The sequence below is a fragment of the Numenius arquata genome, chromosome 12 (genome assembly GCF_964106895.1).
Source record: "Numenius arquata chromosome 12, bNumArq3.hap1.1, whole genome shotgun sequence".
Classification (NCBI taxonomy): Eukaryota; Metazoa; Chordata; class Aves; order Charadriiformes; family Scolopacidae; genus Numenius; species Numenius arquata.
The window spans coordinates 30,777,811-30,794,316 of record NC_133587.1 but is presented as its reverse complement, the minus strand read 5'-3'; the positions used below and the strand labels follow the sequence as shown (position 1 = coordinate 30,794,316).

The following is a 16,506-nucleotide window of genomic DNA, read 5'->3' as shown; positions in this document are numbered from 1 at the left end:
TTCAACTGAAAACCTGAGTATGGGTATTCTAGGTATAGAATTTCCACAGAAGCACCTAGCCAGTTCAGGCTCTAATCATAAAGTTGGATTTTATTCTAATTCATGGCTTAAATTTTAAAAGCTGTCTCGGTATGTAGACATGTACTTCGTAATCTCCTTTTTCTGTTAAGTGGTACAGTTTTCTAGATTTTTTTCAGATTCTAGATTAATGATCTGTGAACTGTCACAGACTGGCTGGGAAGGAAGTGGTATTTCTTTCATTTCTTCTCCCACTTTCTCATCTGTGCTAGTTGCCTGCCTAATAGTATTTCTTATTCCAACCCAACCTTTACTCCTAACAACCAGTTCCCAGTTTTAGTTTTCTTACCCTTCCAAGACATTAATTCTTCAGACGAATTCATTCTTGTGTCTCCTGAGCCTTGCTGAATAGCCTCAGAGTGGACTGGTAGGAGAAGGAATAACAATTCCTGCTTTGTTGGACCATTTTGAGCATGGATGTGGAGAGGCGTTCAGTCATTTTGAGATCTGCTTTATGTTTTCTATCTTGTGGTGATGGAGGAAGCAGTCTACCACACCCACCATTTAATTTTTATTTCCCCAAAAATATAAGCAGCTACAGAGAGCTTGTAAACCCAGAACTTGCTATGTGAGACATTAAAGGCTTTGGATGTTGAAATAGTGCTTGTACACACATACTCTGAAAGCATATTTGAATATCTAAAAGATGAGGCAGCATAGGTTCTGATTACTTCTCAAAATCATAGAATCATAGAATGGTTAGAGTTGGAAGGGACCCTAAAGGTCATCAAGGTTTCTTGTTACTTAAATCATCCATGCAATTATCACAGAATCACAGAATGGTCGGGTTTGGAAAGGACTTCTGGAGATCATCTCCTCCAAGCCCCCTGCCAAAGCAGAGTTACCTGGAGCAGGCTGGACAGCAACGCAACCAGGCGGGTTTTGAATATCTCCAGAGAAGGAGACTCCACAGCCTCTCTGGACAGCCTGTTCCAGTGCTCCGGCACACTCAAAGGAAAGAAGTTTTTCCTCATGTTGAGATGGAATTTCCTGTGTTCCGGTTTGTGCCTGTTGCCCCTTGTCCTGCCACTGAGCACCACTGAAAAGAGTCTGGCCCCATCCTCTAGACACCCTCCCTTCAGATATTTATAAGCATTGACGAGATCAATTATGATGAAATCCTGTAACAATTTACAGTTTAAACTAGAAAATGATAGGCAAGCCCTGTTTCATCTTTGAAAATACTTTTTTCTCCCTACTTTCAAATTCTTAGAAAAAGTTTTCAAAGTGTACTTTGCTTGAAGCCAGTTTATAAGGGTGGAATAGATTACAAATTTTTATGTTTTGGAAACAAAAAATCCTTTCTAGTTGCTTCTTCCCTTATTTAACTCTAGAGGCACTAACTGACATGCCTCTGCTGCACTTTGCTATTGCAGTACTCTTGCAGAATAGTACAGTCTATTAACATCAGGAACTTTTTCACGTTTTGCAAGAAAGGTAGATATTTTGACTGTTACTCGGTTAGAAACTAAGTAGACAGTAAAGTTGGTGCTCCATTTATCACCAGCCACATCTACCTGTATTGGTTTTTCACCGTAGCTTTTAACTAAATTTATGACGCTTTTGAAAATCATATGCTTTATCATTTAGTCTTTAGTTCCCAGTTTTGAATACAACTTATATCCTAGGTGGATTAGAGCATTTAAAACTGAAGGCTAGGCTTATAAATAATTGATATCTGTGCGGCAGTATAGTGTGGGGACCTCATGTAGCCTTAATTGAGCAATTGTGAAACCTCAAGCGATAAGGTTAAGCAGTACAAAAATCCATTAGGGTTAATTTTTCCTTCTTTTTTCACTCTGAATTAATTTGTGCCAATCTCCGTGCTGCCGCAGCTAAATTTTCGCTGACACTTGAGATTAATTCTTTAAAATGTTAGGTGTCTTCTCTACAGTCTGTGATATAGATGTACCCTTATGCACTTCAGGTTTTAGAGCAAATTGTGGGGAGACAGGTTTTTAAATACTTAATGCTTAAATACAAATATGAAAATCTCATGTTAAGTGGAAATTTTACCTAATTATGGCTGCATTGAGCGCAGTAACTTGTTTTGTTTCATGTTGTATGAATAAGGCCAAACTGCCAGGAGCTTCTGAGTTGAAGATGCTCAGCTTTCTCACTAGACTGACCTTTATTAAAAAATGAATAACCATCACTTCTATTAAACTTTTAGAGTATTCATAACTAACTTCTTGGCTGTCCAACTTCCTTTTTTTTTTTCCCAGCTAACCTTGTAGTAAGACTTGATTTACTGTCAAGAGCCTTCTTATTTCTTAAAATAGTCATTTCTGATATTGTTACTAATTATGGTGATGCATATACATAGTTCTTGTTACTTTTATCATGATGCTTATATACTTAAAAATAATGTATTCACTTAAAATTTCTAGCCTGACTTCTTGAGGAGTAAGAATGAATCTTTTGAAAGGAAATCTGTTTGCTATGAATGGTTAATATTTTCTTACCTCGTTCATATTTTTTTTCTGATATATAAGGGCAGAATTATACTGTTGTTAGAGATATGATTGAAAGACTCCCAGCCTTAGTGTAACTAGCTCTGATTCTAGCAGCTGGACTACAGCACCCCATATTTCATTTAGGGTGAGGCGTCCAGGAAAATACTCAAGGCCCTTTGCTAGACCTATATATGTCAGCCTGCGGGCTTTGCCGAATTGTTCATTGTGTTCAATATGCCCTGATAGCTCCATGCTGCAGTCACTTCCAGGACAAGGTAGCTTTTCCCTTAAAATGAATAAGGTCAGTGGAAGTAGTGGAGGGGAAAGGTCGATGCAGTCATTCCCAGAAAATTTTTTTTATTCTGACCATCAGGTATTTCTAGCCATCCTTCTTATTTTATTATTTTTTATAAAAACGAAACCAAAACACCCCTACCAATACAGAATTCTGTCTTTTGTTCTCTCTGTCCTAAGTAAATATATTAAGTAGGATGATGACAATCAGTTTGAGCATAGGGCTGAAGTTAGGTGAAATCTGAGCAGATCTATTAGCTTGTTAGCACCAAGTTCCTTCTCATTTGTACTGCTGTGGAACATACCAGACCCTTGGCTGCCAGCCCAACAAAACGCGCTCTTTTGAGCTTTTTGTTTGCTTTGCTGGGTGAGTTCTACCTGGTGAGTTCTGTTGGCTCGCAGAGGGCTCCAGCAAGCTCTAGGGCCAGGACAAGGCCAGCCACGAAAAGTTGTAAAGAAAACAGGAAATCCAGCTGAAATAAAAATCACTTTCTTCACAGAATTAATGAGAAACTATGGGCAAAACATTATTGTGACACTTCAGTAGTAAGATCTTTTGTTTGCCTCACCATTGCTAGGAAGTGGAGAGGAGAAAGTAATTTTCTTTGCTGCAGGTTGGCTACAAGAGTAAAATGTGAAAAATTTTCCAAGTTAATAGATCCATATATTCTGTTATTACACACCATTTCCACCTCTTTTCTAGAAGAGAATGAGCAAAACTGAGAACTATTAGGAGACACCTAAAGTTTTACCTACAGCTGCAGTTCCTTCCACAATGCATATATAGATTTGTTTTTACAATAAATAATTTTTTACTGTATGTATTGCAAAGTTCCAGCGTAGCCAGATGGAGCTTGTCAAATTGCAGGGCTGTCTTCAGTGACTGAAGAAAGAGGTTCATCCCGATTGTCTCCAATTATGTAGGAAAGGTCGTCAGCGGTAGGAGGGCTGCATTTACAGCTTCCAGGCAGCTGAGCCTTCCAGGACCAGGTGCAGAGCACCGCATGGCCTGGAACTTAGAGCGCAACACATCCAGCTTGCATCTCATCACAACACCAATAAAGTAGTGTAACTTTACAAAATGGTTACTGCTTTGGCTGTGTCTTTTGTGATGAAAAATGTCAGCTAGGGCTTTTCGGCAAATTTCCTGAAAAAGAAGTGTTGTTTTTTTCTTATAAATTTGATTGTCACTAGAACCTCTGAGGATAAGTTGTATTTTTAATGTATTTAAACTGTGCTATTCAAGAATGAATAAGGTCTTTATAGTCATATTTTTTGGTAATTTGCTATGTACCTGTTTCCATGCCTTCTAAACATGTCTTCATGTTTCAGGTTTCACAAATCTTTATTAAATGAAAATGTCTTCTCTATCCTTTTATGATAACAAAAGTGGTGATGCATACGAAGAAAAATGTGTTCAACTTTAGAGATAGTTTTGAAAAATACGATCAAGTGAAATTTAACCATTCAGAATGGTATAATGTATTATGAAAACTAAGATTAACACATTCTTCATACATTTAATTTTCAAATAAGACTGATGTAATTCAAGAAAAATTTGGGAGTCCATAAACAAAATATTCCAGAACAATGAAAGTACATAAACAGAAGTAAAAGGGACCTTATCTAGGACGAGAAGTCAGTTGGCAGAGCCATCATGGAAAGGCATGTGGTGTTTTACAAAATTTTCACTTTGCTTAAACTGTGACAATAATAAAGTGAAGAAATGTGTTAATATTAGATTAATTTTTAACCTGAATATTTATCTTCATTTGTATTGTGACAAATTAAGCAAGCAAGAGAACTGAAAAGATCTGGTTAACATGCAGGCAAACTAAGCAGTGAGCTGAGCAGTCAGTTTAAGTGTCCTGACAATAATGTATGGAGATGATTTGTCGATTGTTATAAATGAACTATCCCAGGTTTATTTAATACTGTTTTTAAAAGAAAAATATACTGAATTTGCCTTAAAGCCCTTAGCAAATATTTTGTTAGTATTTATAACTGTTGTAAATAACAATAATACAAAAAAATGTATCTTTCTTTTGCAGGTAATTAGCCAATCAAGAGCTAGGTTTAACCCAAGTATCAGCATGATTAAGAAGTGTATTGAAGTTCTGATAGACAAACAGTACATAGAGCGAAGCCAAGCCTCTGCAGACGAGTACAGTTATGTAGCATGATGTCGCTACCCTGCAGGTATGATTGTAAGGAGATCATTGCTGTCACTGTTTGGTGTGTTCCTGTGGGAAGAGGCAGGCCTGTGCCTCCATAATTGGTCACTTGGCAGCCCCTGTTTTTCTGCTGTTTACAACATCACCAGTGCCATGTCATGAGCGTCAATGAAAATGCCTATAGATATTTCAAGCTCATGTCATTATGACATTTCTTAAAACTTTACTAAAAGAATGAGTGAAGTATTGCTGAAATGTGGAAAATTGGTTGGGTACCATGCTTTTTTTTTTTTCTCCCCTTTCACGTTTGCAGTTGATGTTTTTTAATGTATCTTAAGACAAAGTAAAAAGAAAACCTAAATATTGTAATATGACAGATAACCTAATAATTGTATCTACATTAAAATGTAAAAAAAAAAAATGACGAACATGATACTGCTGCTTGTCAAATAAAAAAAATAAAGTTATATAACGTGTCTTGAATGATTGCAGAAATGGATATAGCATTAATGTCTGTAAATATTATTCAGACCTAGAAGAGTAAAAATAATTTGTTTGGGTTTTGGATAACCTCAGAAGTAGATCTGACGTAAGAACAAATTTATATAAAACAATTCCAGGTATGTTATGTTTGATGTGATTATAAAAAAATATTTATGGTTAAGTGCACATCTTGTTTTCTTGAGATTAGGCTAGCTTACATTCTTAGTGCCTGAAGGCCTACTCTGTGTCTGGTAATCTCACACTGTAGCAATACGTTACAAGAGAAAATAAACAGACATTTGAGGGGATTTAAGTAGCGTAGTTCACAAAGAGTTAGGAATGGTTATCACGAACATCAAAGATACAATTCAGTGGCTTGTGAAAACACCCTATTAATGGGAAGGAATATAGCAGACTGGTAATTGAAAAATGTTGTTTCCCTAATGCATTGGGTAGGAACACTACATGGATAGGTACCTGTATTTGTTTCCACATAAGCCCATACTGGTTTTTTTCTTGTTTTCCCTCTTAACTCACATGGTTGTATTTATCATATTTTGTTTTCCTTTGCCTCAACTAGATTTTTAGCTGTTTGGGTGGAACAAGAAATCCATGGGCTATTTCATGTCCTGAGTTGTTTATCAGGGGTGGCATGGTGACTGTTCACTCTCACATAAGCAAAGTATAATTTTAAAAGACACTAACTCTACCACTGGAAATAATTGGAGTTTAAGAGCATTAAAAGTGTGAACACACTGAATGCCTGCTGCAGAAAAGAGCTTCCTTATGACTATGCCTGCAATTACCATTGACAGGATAAATATTAAGTTAGCTTTAAATGTTCTATTTTTGCCAAATTTTATTTGTGTGCATATAAAAAATATATATACATAGATACGTATTATTTGCAATATTTTTTTAGATTGCATGATATTTCATCACCTACTCAAAGTCCACAGATCAAGAATTAATTTTCAAGGAAAAAACCCTTTGAGGGGAGCTTTTTGCTTCTTTTTTGTTTCTCTAGTTCTTCACTGTATGAAAGGTTTCTCTCCCGATTGTTGCTGTCTCTTATTTCTTAAGTGGCATCGCATTCATATGTCATCTGGAGGGTACAGTAAACTTTCTATAGTTTACTAGGAAATGCATCAAGAAATGGTAATGTTTTCCTTGTGTGGATTTTGCTGAGGGTGAATAAAGGGCAGTAAAGAATGAAGGGCACTAAACACTTCTATATTCGTGGTATTTTATCCCATTACACTAAGATCTAGGGGTTTTTTTAATGGATTTATGTCTTAAAGAAGTGATTTATTTTTTTTTTAACTGATTGTAATGTGGTGCAGTAGGTTGTTGTCTAAAGTGGTAGCTCAGAGTTGTGTTGTGTGTTGGGAGACAGCACAGGTGCTTATAGTGTCACTAAGTGTAGTAAACAGGAGACACATTAGCATAGATTTTTGACTGGAGTGACTTTTAATCTGTTTCAGTATGAAACATTTCTGTGCTTTATAAAAAGTAATTCATTACTACTTATGACAAAAAATAGAATAGAGGAATATTTTATGTGACAACAGAAAAAATATTGCCTGAACATTGAATCATCAGATCCTTTCTCCAGAAAACAAACTAACAGTGACGCCAAAGCTTCTGGAAAGAAATGTGGTTTATCTTGTAACTTGTGTATGAGTCAAGAGATTTTTAAGCTTGTTTCTTCATAAAAGGGTTAATAAAAGCTTTATTTAAATATAGATTGCAGTAGCAAAATTTTAAGACTGAGTTTGAAAAAGCCTTAACAAATTGATTTTCAGAATGCTTCATAGACAAAGCAAAAACTTTGCTGTTCTAGCCCAAACGTGTAAGGTTTTAGCATTACCTTATCTCTGAATTTTTGCATACCTAAAACATCAAAAGTAGTATTTTGTTTTTTAGATAAGCATGCTGCTGAGTTGAGACATGTTTAGTGAGTTAAAAACATTCATATATTTCAGCACAGTTGGCATCCCCAGACAATGTCTTTCATAATTATACACAAACTCAGTCTTTTCAGTGCCTCTTGGGAAACACGGCTATAGCTGGGAAACGTTTTGAATTCTATTTTATAACTCACACCTTCCCCCTAAGGGGAAAAAGTAGTGCAAAGATTGAGCCCTCTGTAGCTGGGTTAGGTCACTGAAGTCATTGCTAGCACACAGCGGTGCAGCTTGTGGTGTAGCGCTACAGCCTGGCAACTCAATACAACTGACAAGTGTCATTTCACAATACAAAGTGCTAAAAGGTATTAATAGGGGGGTGAGGGGAGCAAATTATAAAAAGAGAAGACATCGAAAAATGCCGTGTGCTTTTAATTGTTCAATAGAAGGATCTGGTATAACTGTACAGATTTTTTTTATTTGTTATAACACTGTTAACATGTATGACCTGATAGTTTATTGGGAGCCATACAGCTGAGTTTGGAAACATGATTTCATGTATCTCATAGATTTCTAATACCAAAATGCATTTTACCTCTAGTATTGAGTGTTATTGATAATTCTTATGCCAATTGAAAATGTATTTCTATGATGTTTTAATTTGTCTTCAGATTGATTATCTTACTCTAGGGAAGAAAAATGTGTACCTGTATTTCAGTGTGCTCGTACATACAGGGCTGCTAGAGCTATGAAAGGTACTTAAATCACTACAACATGAGAAAACAGTTTCAAAGCGGAGACCATCATTACTTTTTAAGAAACTTTTCAATGAACACATCACTTTTCCAAATAAGGAGCAGATTACAGAAACCGGTCAATAGATAAATACATTTTATAAGCTGATATCTTTCATCTATGCTTAGAAAACCATTTCTTATCTTTAAAGTTAATTTTAAAAGCAAATCTCACAACATAGTATTGATTCTTGAGCAGAATAAATAATTTGTACCCTAGGGCAAATATGTTAGGACTGTCCATGCTTTACAAATACAGTAAATACCTAGAGTTAATTAATCTAAGGTATTATGATCTATGAAAGCATATTCTCCAGAAACAATTGTTCCTCCACTGAGTGTTTTCTCTTATTACAAATATGAAGTTACCTTACTTGCTTATGGTAAGTTGTACTGCACTTCCTACCTGATAACAAGAGTTTTTGCAAGTTTCCAGGCAAAAGAAGAGGAAGGATCAAAACACTGTTTGGGTATAACAATTTTAAGGCAATGCAAGACTGCTAAACACAAGTGTGTGTGTGGTTTTAAAGAGGGAGGGTGAACAAATATGATAGTAAAAGTAACCAGATGTGTGTAGCTTGGATGTGCATTTCTTATTGTCTCTCTGTTCTGTGGAATTAGTAATTGCACCAATAAGGGAAGAAAATAACAACCAGCAAAAGGAAAGAGGAAGATGAGGAAGGCTGGTCAGTTGGCCTCCCTTTTGGAAGTATTGGACTTGTATTTTTGTGGTCTTTATTTTTGAATAGTTTAAACATGCCTGTGTTAATTAACAAGATTACTGTTCAGTTTAGTATTGCTTGTCATACATTTGAGGAAGAAGTGTGCCAAAGTATTCAAAGCAGCAATGCATTTGACATAGCCACGTGTTGGTGCTGCTCCCATCAACCCTCCCAGGAGCATGCATCAGGAAGACCTGAAAGCTCCCTTAATCGCCCCAGTAAGTCCAGTCTTCATATGTAGCTGAGAAGTGAAGGACTCCTCCTATGCCTGAGAAGTAGTACAGAGCAAGTCAAAAGGTACTTTACTTGCTTCTAAAACAGTTCTAGTAGTTTAGGGAATTACTTCCACCATTCATTTCCACGCCCTCCTTATGACCCTTGCGACTGAAGGTTGCCTACAGTGATTTAAGCAGAACTCAAATGCCCTCTTGGTTGGTTGCTTTGGCTGGAGTAATGAACAGCTTGCATTAACATCTCGTAAGTCCCTCTTGCTCAGCTGGGGGAGGGAGTGGGTGTGTGCATTACTAGTCTATTACCATATCAAGTAAAGACTTTACACTTGAGCCACTGATGAACTTGCTGTATATGAAGTCTTTCTAGAGCTTCTGGACTACCCAGAAATCTCCTCTAGTATTTTATACCAAGGAGGACTACACTACTTTTGTGTGTCCTTCCGTCCACTCTTCCATTGAGATAAATAAAATCATACACTGGTGTTGGTATAAATATAGCTCTCCTAATCTTCTCTGATGTAGTGTTACATGCCAGGAACAGAAAACCATGTATTTTGGGACTACAGAAAGTAAAGTAGAATGGACGAAACATTTCCCAATGTCTGTATAGCCAAAGCATCAGTTCTTTCATTCTGACTCGTATCCAACCCAGTGTTTGATATGTTAATGTTTACAGGAGCAGTGGATACGTAAGGAGATTGTTTAGGTGTGTTTTCATCTGAAAGAGGCCTTTTTCTTAGCGTAATCATTGTATGGTAAACACTGGCATTATCACCTTTTGGTGGAAGCTGGTGGTTCTGATGTATGTCAGACTTTTTTTCCAGCAGCTGTGCAGGGTAGCGCTGCAGTTGCCAACAGTTATTAGAGAGGAGTGGTTTGAGGACAGTTTTGAAACTCAGCAGGTTGCTGTTGCCTGTTTTTGAGTGTTGATTCTGTATCTGTAACTTACTAGGAATATATGATAAAAAGGGTAACACTTCTCCGGTAGTTTTTCAAGTTGTGCTGAACAGTTTCAATTTGGTTCCATAAGACATGCTTGGGCTGTTTTCTTAAAAACTGTATGCATGTGTCCATTTTCCTTTCTTCTTTCCAGCCACCAGCTTAATAGAATTTATGGTCATCAAAACTTGAATTTAAGAGATTAAGAAAAGAATAATCTGAAACTCATGAAACTCTTACTTGCTTCCCAAGGCTTTTTGTGTACTTTTCACTGCAATATTCAAGGGACTAAAAAACATTAATTGGGACAAGGGATCTGTAGCTTAGTCATGAAGCTGTTCCTGTGGGAGCTGGGGCTGTGGGTTCCAGGCGGTGGGGTGGCACGCTGAAGATGAGCTGCTTCTCAGGGCAGGAGGAAAGCCCAAGTGGCCAGAATTCTGTATGCAAACTCCATCCTCTGTGTTTATTGATGCCCATAATAGATTTAAGTGATAGCTAGTAATCTGATTACTGGTAACGAATGAGTATGTGAACATTTAAGTTTAGGGTCCATCTCACATCTGGGGACTCGGAGTTGAAAATTAGGCTTTCAGGACTACCATTTTGTATGTGCACATATGTTCTGCCCTGCTCCCATCTGCAGCTGTGACAGTGAGTCATCTGAATCTCACCTGTAGCCTCATCCCAGTGATTCCAGGTGAAATTCTCTCTCCCTTCCCCCGAGAGGGTTTCTGCTGCCACATGTTTCAGTGAACCTGTAATGGTGTATCTAAGCCTTGCTGTAGCCACAAATTGAAGGGAATAGACATACACCCACAAAGCATGTGCTGCTTAAAATCTGAGTCATGACTGTGAATCAGAGATGTGCCCGTTGGCAGCTGGTGAAAGAAATTTGGGAAGATGTAACACTCCTGTTGAGAACAACAGTAGTTTCATTTTGGGCTAAGGAAAGCTTCCATCTGCACGAAAGTAGACTCCAGCCTTAAGAAACCTCTATCCATTGAGAAGATGCCACAAATTAATAACTGACATCCTTTTTTTTTTTTTTTTTAGGGACTTGCTTTAGTGATGCTTTTTGTCAGTGTTAGGCTGATGGTTGGATTCGATCTGAAGAGTGCCTTCCAACCTAGACAATTCTGTGATTCTACAATTTTTGAGTAATCAAGAAATTACACTGTCTGTTCCTCAGCCCTGTTTCCTCAAGGCAGTAGCCTTGCCTGTTTTGGATGCCCTCCCTCTTTCAGAGCACTAGACATTTAATTTTTAAAAATGTGTATTTTAAAAGACATTTATATTGTTTGACAGATGGGATGGAAGAGAAATGGAGCTTGTGTCACTGAGTGAGGCTGGTATTAACTTAGTGGAAAGGGGCAAGTGGGGACAAGTATTTGGGTCCTGGGTGACAGCTTGGCAGTTGGGGCAAAAGAGTGTGGGGTTTTGCATGGGGACTGACAGACCCTCTTTATTCTTTCCCACACCCAGGCACAGCCTTTGAAATGCAGAGCTGGAATATCTGCCTGCTGACAGGCAGAGCTGGAATATCTGCTCCTGCCCTTCCTGGTGCAGCTCCCGCTGAGCGTAAGGGCTCCGTGTCTGGACAAGCCTTGCTTTGCCAACCCCTTCACAGGGGAAGGCAGCGCCGTCGCCCGCTCGCAGGGGAGGAGGTGGTGTGAGGGGTGGGAGGCTCCCACACTGTGAGAGCTGGCATGGCATGGCCGTGGGGGTTTACAGGTGGCAAAGGAGGGGGTCAGCTGCGTGGACTTACTTCTAGGCACAAAGATCATAAATTACCTATAAAAATGCCAAGAAGCATGCAATAAAGTTCTTAATAGTGTATTATCTGAGGTGGCTCAGGAAACTGTAGGTTATGTGGGTCATATGCAATGACAAAGATGAAAATATGACAGGTAAAATAGCTGCTTTATGCTCAGATTTGCTTTTTCCTTTTTTTTTTTTTTTTCTGGTTTATAAGTCCTTTTGTAAAATAAAATACAGACTTTGGAAAAGCAGATCTTCAGGAAATTTTTGGAGGGCTTTGTGTGGGGTGTTTAAGTCACAATTCCCACTGATGCAGACTCTCTAGGCTTTGCATCTTCCACGATTTCCTTCCACGCTCTCTGAAACACCCGTGGTGCTGGTCCACGCCTGTGGCAGGGGTTGGCTGGCTGAGCTCCCGGCACAGGGAAGCTGTTTCTCTTTGCAGGGGCTGTTCTTGCCATGTACACACCTTCTCGCTGCCTCGAGCTCTTCTTTCTTGCCCCATGCCCTGTTAGGCTTTGTTACCTGGCTAGTACGGTTTGTATGTGGCGATCACATACAAAAGTGCCATATACATAGTTCCTTAAAACTTATTTTTTAAAATCTGTGCTTATGAAGGTACGTCACAAGTTTCTATCTCAATGTCTGCTCCTGTAAGAAGCAGTTTGGCCTGCCTTTCCTCAGAATGTGATTTTGTAACTGTCATACTCACGAGAGCTCTGGAATACTTACACCAGGTTCTCTTCATGAGTTCGCTGTTGGTCATGGCTGGTTTTAACACCAATTATAAAACTAAAAATCACATTAAATCCTGTCCACGCAGACTAAAGTTTTGATAACACTCTTACAGAGCACTGCAAACCATCAATTAGCGCTAGGGAGTAATATTTTGAAATAACATTTGGGGGGTTATTTTGTTCATTTTTATGCGTGTAAAATGCTTGTGAAAACCTTCGCTCAGCTACATACTAGTCAGAGTATGGACAACATAAATTCAAACTCATTTTCAAGCCATCTTCAGCAGGAAGCATCTGTGACAGGATGTCATCATGTTCATCCTCTGCTGGAGGCTACAGAGACTCTCGGGAGATTTTGTGAGTAGTTGTGTTCAATAACAACTGCTCTAAAATCGCTGTTTGTTGGAGAAGCTGCAGCATGGAAAGGAGAGATCCTCACACCGTTTTGGTTTCGCACAATGGGATTGTTAATTTCTTTACTGAACAGAATCATTGGCTGATTAGGAAGATTTGGGAAGGTGGCAGAAAGCTATCGAATGTGCTGTTGCCTTCAGTGGGTGTTTCTCATCTTCCCTGAAGCCACTCGTACAATGTGATTCCCCTGCCAGCTCTGCAGCAGCATTACTCCCGTGATTTAATTGCGGCTGTGTGGAAACATGGGTGCTTTCCTTAAAAGGTGTTGCTGCAGCAGAATCTCTGCTGTCATTATGGACTCTCCAGCCTTAATGACTGCGACAATACATTCCTCTGAAAAGGTCCGATATTGGGAAGACAAATACGAAGAAGTGAAAGCGTATTGGCCTCTCCTTTGTTAGCAGGAAGGTATTTGGGGTGCATGAGCCTGTTGTTGGAGCGGAGGCTCCGCGGCAGCCTTCTGCCGGCAGAGGTAGCTGCGGCCGCTGAACTGGGCAGCGCTGGCCGTTCCCTCCTGCCCTCGCCAGGTCCTCTCACACTGGCTTCTGCGAGGCTGCCAGGAGTCAGCGGGTCCCAAGGCCAGTTTCCCGCAGCAGCCGTCTCTCCTTAACAGTATGTTTTAGGAGAGGAAATACTCTCCACTGCGGAGCCGTATTTAGCAGGTGCTTTAGCAAGGCGAGCTATGTGCGGGGTCCAGCGAGAACAGGAGAGCTTAGAGGACACAGGACATAAAGAAACAGAATGAAACTTGTGCACGCACGCTTGGGAAGAGAGGGTCCAGCTGGTGCCATGCTCTTCTGATTTTGGGGGTGGGACTGAAAGTTAGGACCCTGCTGGGATGTGTTTCTGCTGTGACAGCTGCAACCTTTTAGCAAATTTGGGTGGGAGGGTAAAAAGGGGAAGATGTTTTGCATCTCAAACAAATGCCTTTGCTGGGCAAGGATTCTACGTTTTGCAGAAAAATGTACCTTGCTTTTCCACTAGAATCCTTCTGGGTGGAGATGCTGGTGTTCTTGTAGGAAGAGGAGGCTTGGGGAGCACTCAGCTTTTGAAGGGTATTGATCATTCTCTTGCCAAGAGAAAGAGGGAGAGAGGAGGACTGAGAAACAAGGCGGGTGTGAAGCTGTTCACAGCCAAATCACTGCTACAGTGGAAGGGCTCTAGAAAGGTGGGTAAAGATGGAGTCTGGGGGTTTAAGGGTGTATGAAATAGAGGAGTAGAGAGATGCAGAGCTAGCAGTACAGAAGTGCTTGCTGTGGATTGATGTGTGGTGCACCAGTTTTGTCTAGGGTGGGAGAAACCCTAACCTACAGTTAGGGCAGTTTGTAAGCACAAGTACAGGTATCAAATGAGAAACTTCACGTTTGACTCCCTGTCATTTACTATTCTCTTAATACTCTCTTTGAGTTCCCATCAGCTGCTTCCTCAACCCCAAACCTCCTTCCTTTGAATTTTGAGTGGAGTATCTGATGGTGCGAGTTTTTAAAGCCTTGTTGAAAACAAAGGGCTCCTCAGTTGCGAATGCTTCAGGTGCGTGAAATGTGGGATCTAAGCTTGATTTGGGGAAGAAGCTAGAAATAGGGAAAGCAATGAGACTTCCAGGTGCAGATACCAAACTTTATTTCCAAACGTCTTGAAATGGGTTAGCAGTGCTGTATGTGAGTCCTGGGCGGGCGGGAGAGAATGGGAGAAGCCCCGAAGCAGAGGAACAGACCGGGAATGGAGCCAAGGAATCTATACCTGCCTTACCATTTCAAACAGGCTACAATTAATCATCATGGGGGGAGGAAGATGTGACAGTAGAAAAGAGATATCATAAATCCTGTCCTTAGGAGGCTAGTGCTGCATTGCTTAATGCCTCCTTATTGTTTTGAGGTTCCTGTCTGAAAGCTGTTTGCTTTTTCTTTAATGCCTTTATGGGTTTGGGGTTTTATTCATATTATTGTGACAGAAGCAGATATTAAGAAAGAATTTTTAGATGTCTGGATCTAGTAATCTTGTTGGAATACACAGGATAACCTTGTGGTGAGAAAACTCTCAGAGGTTTTAACCGTTTGTGTTACAGAATACTTGTTTTCATATTCGTCTGCATTTCCCACACACCAGCTGAAGTAGCTTTCAGCATGTTGAAAGTCAGCATGGTAACGCATATTTACCAATATCTGCACAAAACCAGCTTAGCTACAGGATTCCTGCTTGTATGAAGGAGGGATTGAATCGAGTGTGGTTAGGCAGTGGGTGTCTTTGGTGGCATTGCGAGCCTTTTGTGTGTAAAGTTCAGGTAGAACATCAGCTATATATTTTGCAAACTTTTGTTTTGTTTTTGCTAAGCGGAGGAAATATGATTTTAATGCTGTCAGATAATACCCATGTTCATAAAATGTTAATCCTTGAGATCTAAAGTAGAAAATAAGTTACAACTTTTGAAATTAAATAAAATAGAAAATCCATTTAGTCAAGATGCTTGTTTTTCAAACTTAATAAAAAAAAATGTTTCTTCCAAACATTCATTAATGTAGTCCCACTAGACTAAAGTTCAGATATTACTGATAAGTTCTGGAGTTGCCTATGGCCAGTTAATTATCCATTATGTTTTTTAGGTAAAAGTAATTATTGTGTCAGAACACTTAGTTTCAGGTTTTGACTGTGGATTGCCCTTTTCCCTTTGACAACCCTTTCGGTGAAGAAACTTTTCCGAATATCCATCCCAAACCTCCCCTGGTGCAACTTGAGGCCCTTCCTCTTGTCTTGTTACTTAGGAGAAGAGACTGACCCCCACCTTGCTACAACATCCTTTCAGATGGAGAAAAGGAGAACCAAGAAGGGATCTGGCTTGGTGGGATTGTCACTCATGTAGAAGCAGGGAGGCCTGAATGCACACTTTGGCTACCAGATGATCTTTTGCTCCACTTGAAACAGACCTTGAAGAAACCATAGAATCATTTATGGTGGAAAAGTTCTTTAAGATCATTAAGTCCAACTGTAAACTCAACACTTCCAAGTCCACCACTAAAACCCAGGAACATGCTGGGACTAAGTTCCTGTGGGACTAAGGAATTTTGGGTACACACCGTGGTGTGCAGTGCTGCGGATCTGGAGAAATGTGGAGACACATCTGGGAGCAGAAGCCAAGACTTGCCCCAAGTAGCCAAGAAATGAGAGTGTGCTTTCTATCTGGCCTGGTGGGGCCCTGAGTTCATTTGTGCTCGGCAGTGTGGCTTCAGTAGCAGGAGTGGAGAGGGCTCAGTCCCAGATGAACTTTTAGCCTGGTGCCCCTAAAGGGCTGCGTTGAATTACCTCAGGCTCAGTGTAGGGAACTGAGCCTGTGTCTTCTCCTTTCTGGGTGTATGATCTAACCACCAGGCTATTAAGTAAATGGAGTAGGTGAAAAGGTTTCTGGCTTCCTTTGGCTGTATTTTAAAAGGAAGTGTCTGCCACCAGTGCATTTTGTAGGGTTCCTAATCTTCTGTGCTCTGAAAACACCTTTCAGACCGAGACCCTTAGGGGACTTGAGCAG

At 39.7% G+C, this 16,506-nt stretch overlaps 1 protein-coding gene across 3 annotated transcripts in view; it reads left to right on the top strand.

The window, feature by feature from the left end:
• CUL2 (cullin 2) overlaps positions 1 to 7,223 on the top strand; it is a 51,586-nt gene extending 44,363 nt beyond the window's left edge. For all 3 annotated transcript variants that reach the window (XM_074157738.1, XM_074157737.1, XM_074157736.1), the window contains one exon: positions 4,880 to 7,223. In XM_074157738.1, coding sequence (XP_074013839.1) covers positions 4,880 to 5,011 — 132 coding nt within the window. In that variant the 3' untranslated portion in view covers positions 5,012 to 7,223. The remainder of the gene's footprint in view (positions 1 to 4,879) is intronic.
• Positions 7,224 to 16,506: the final 9,283 nt, after the last annotated feature.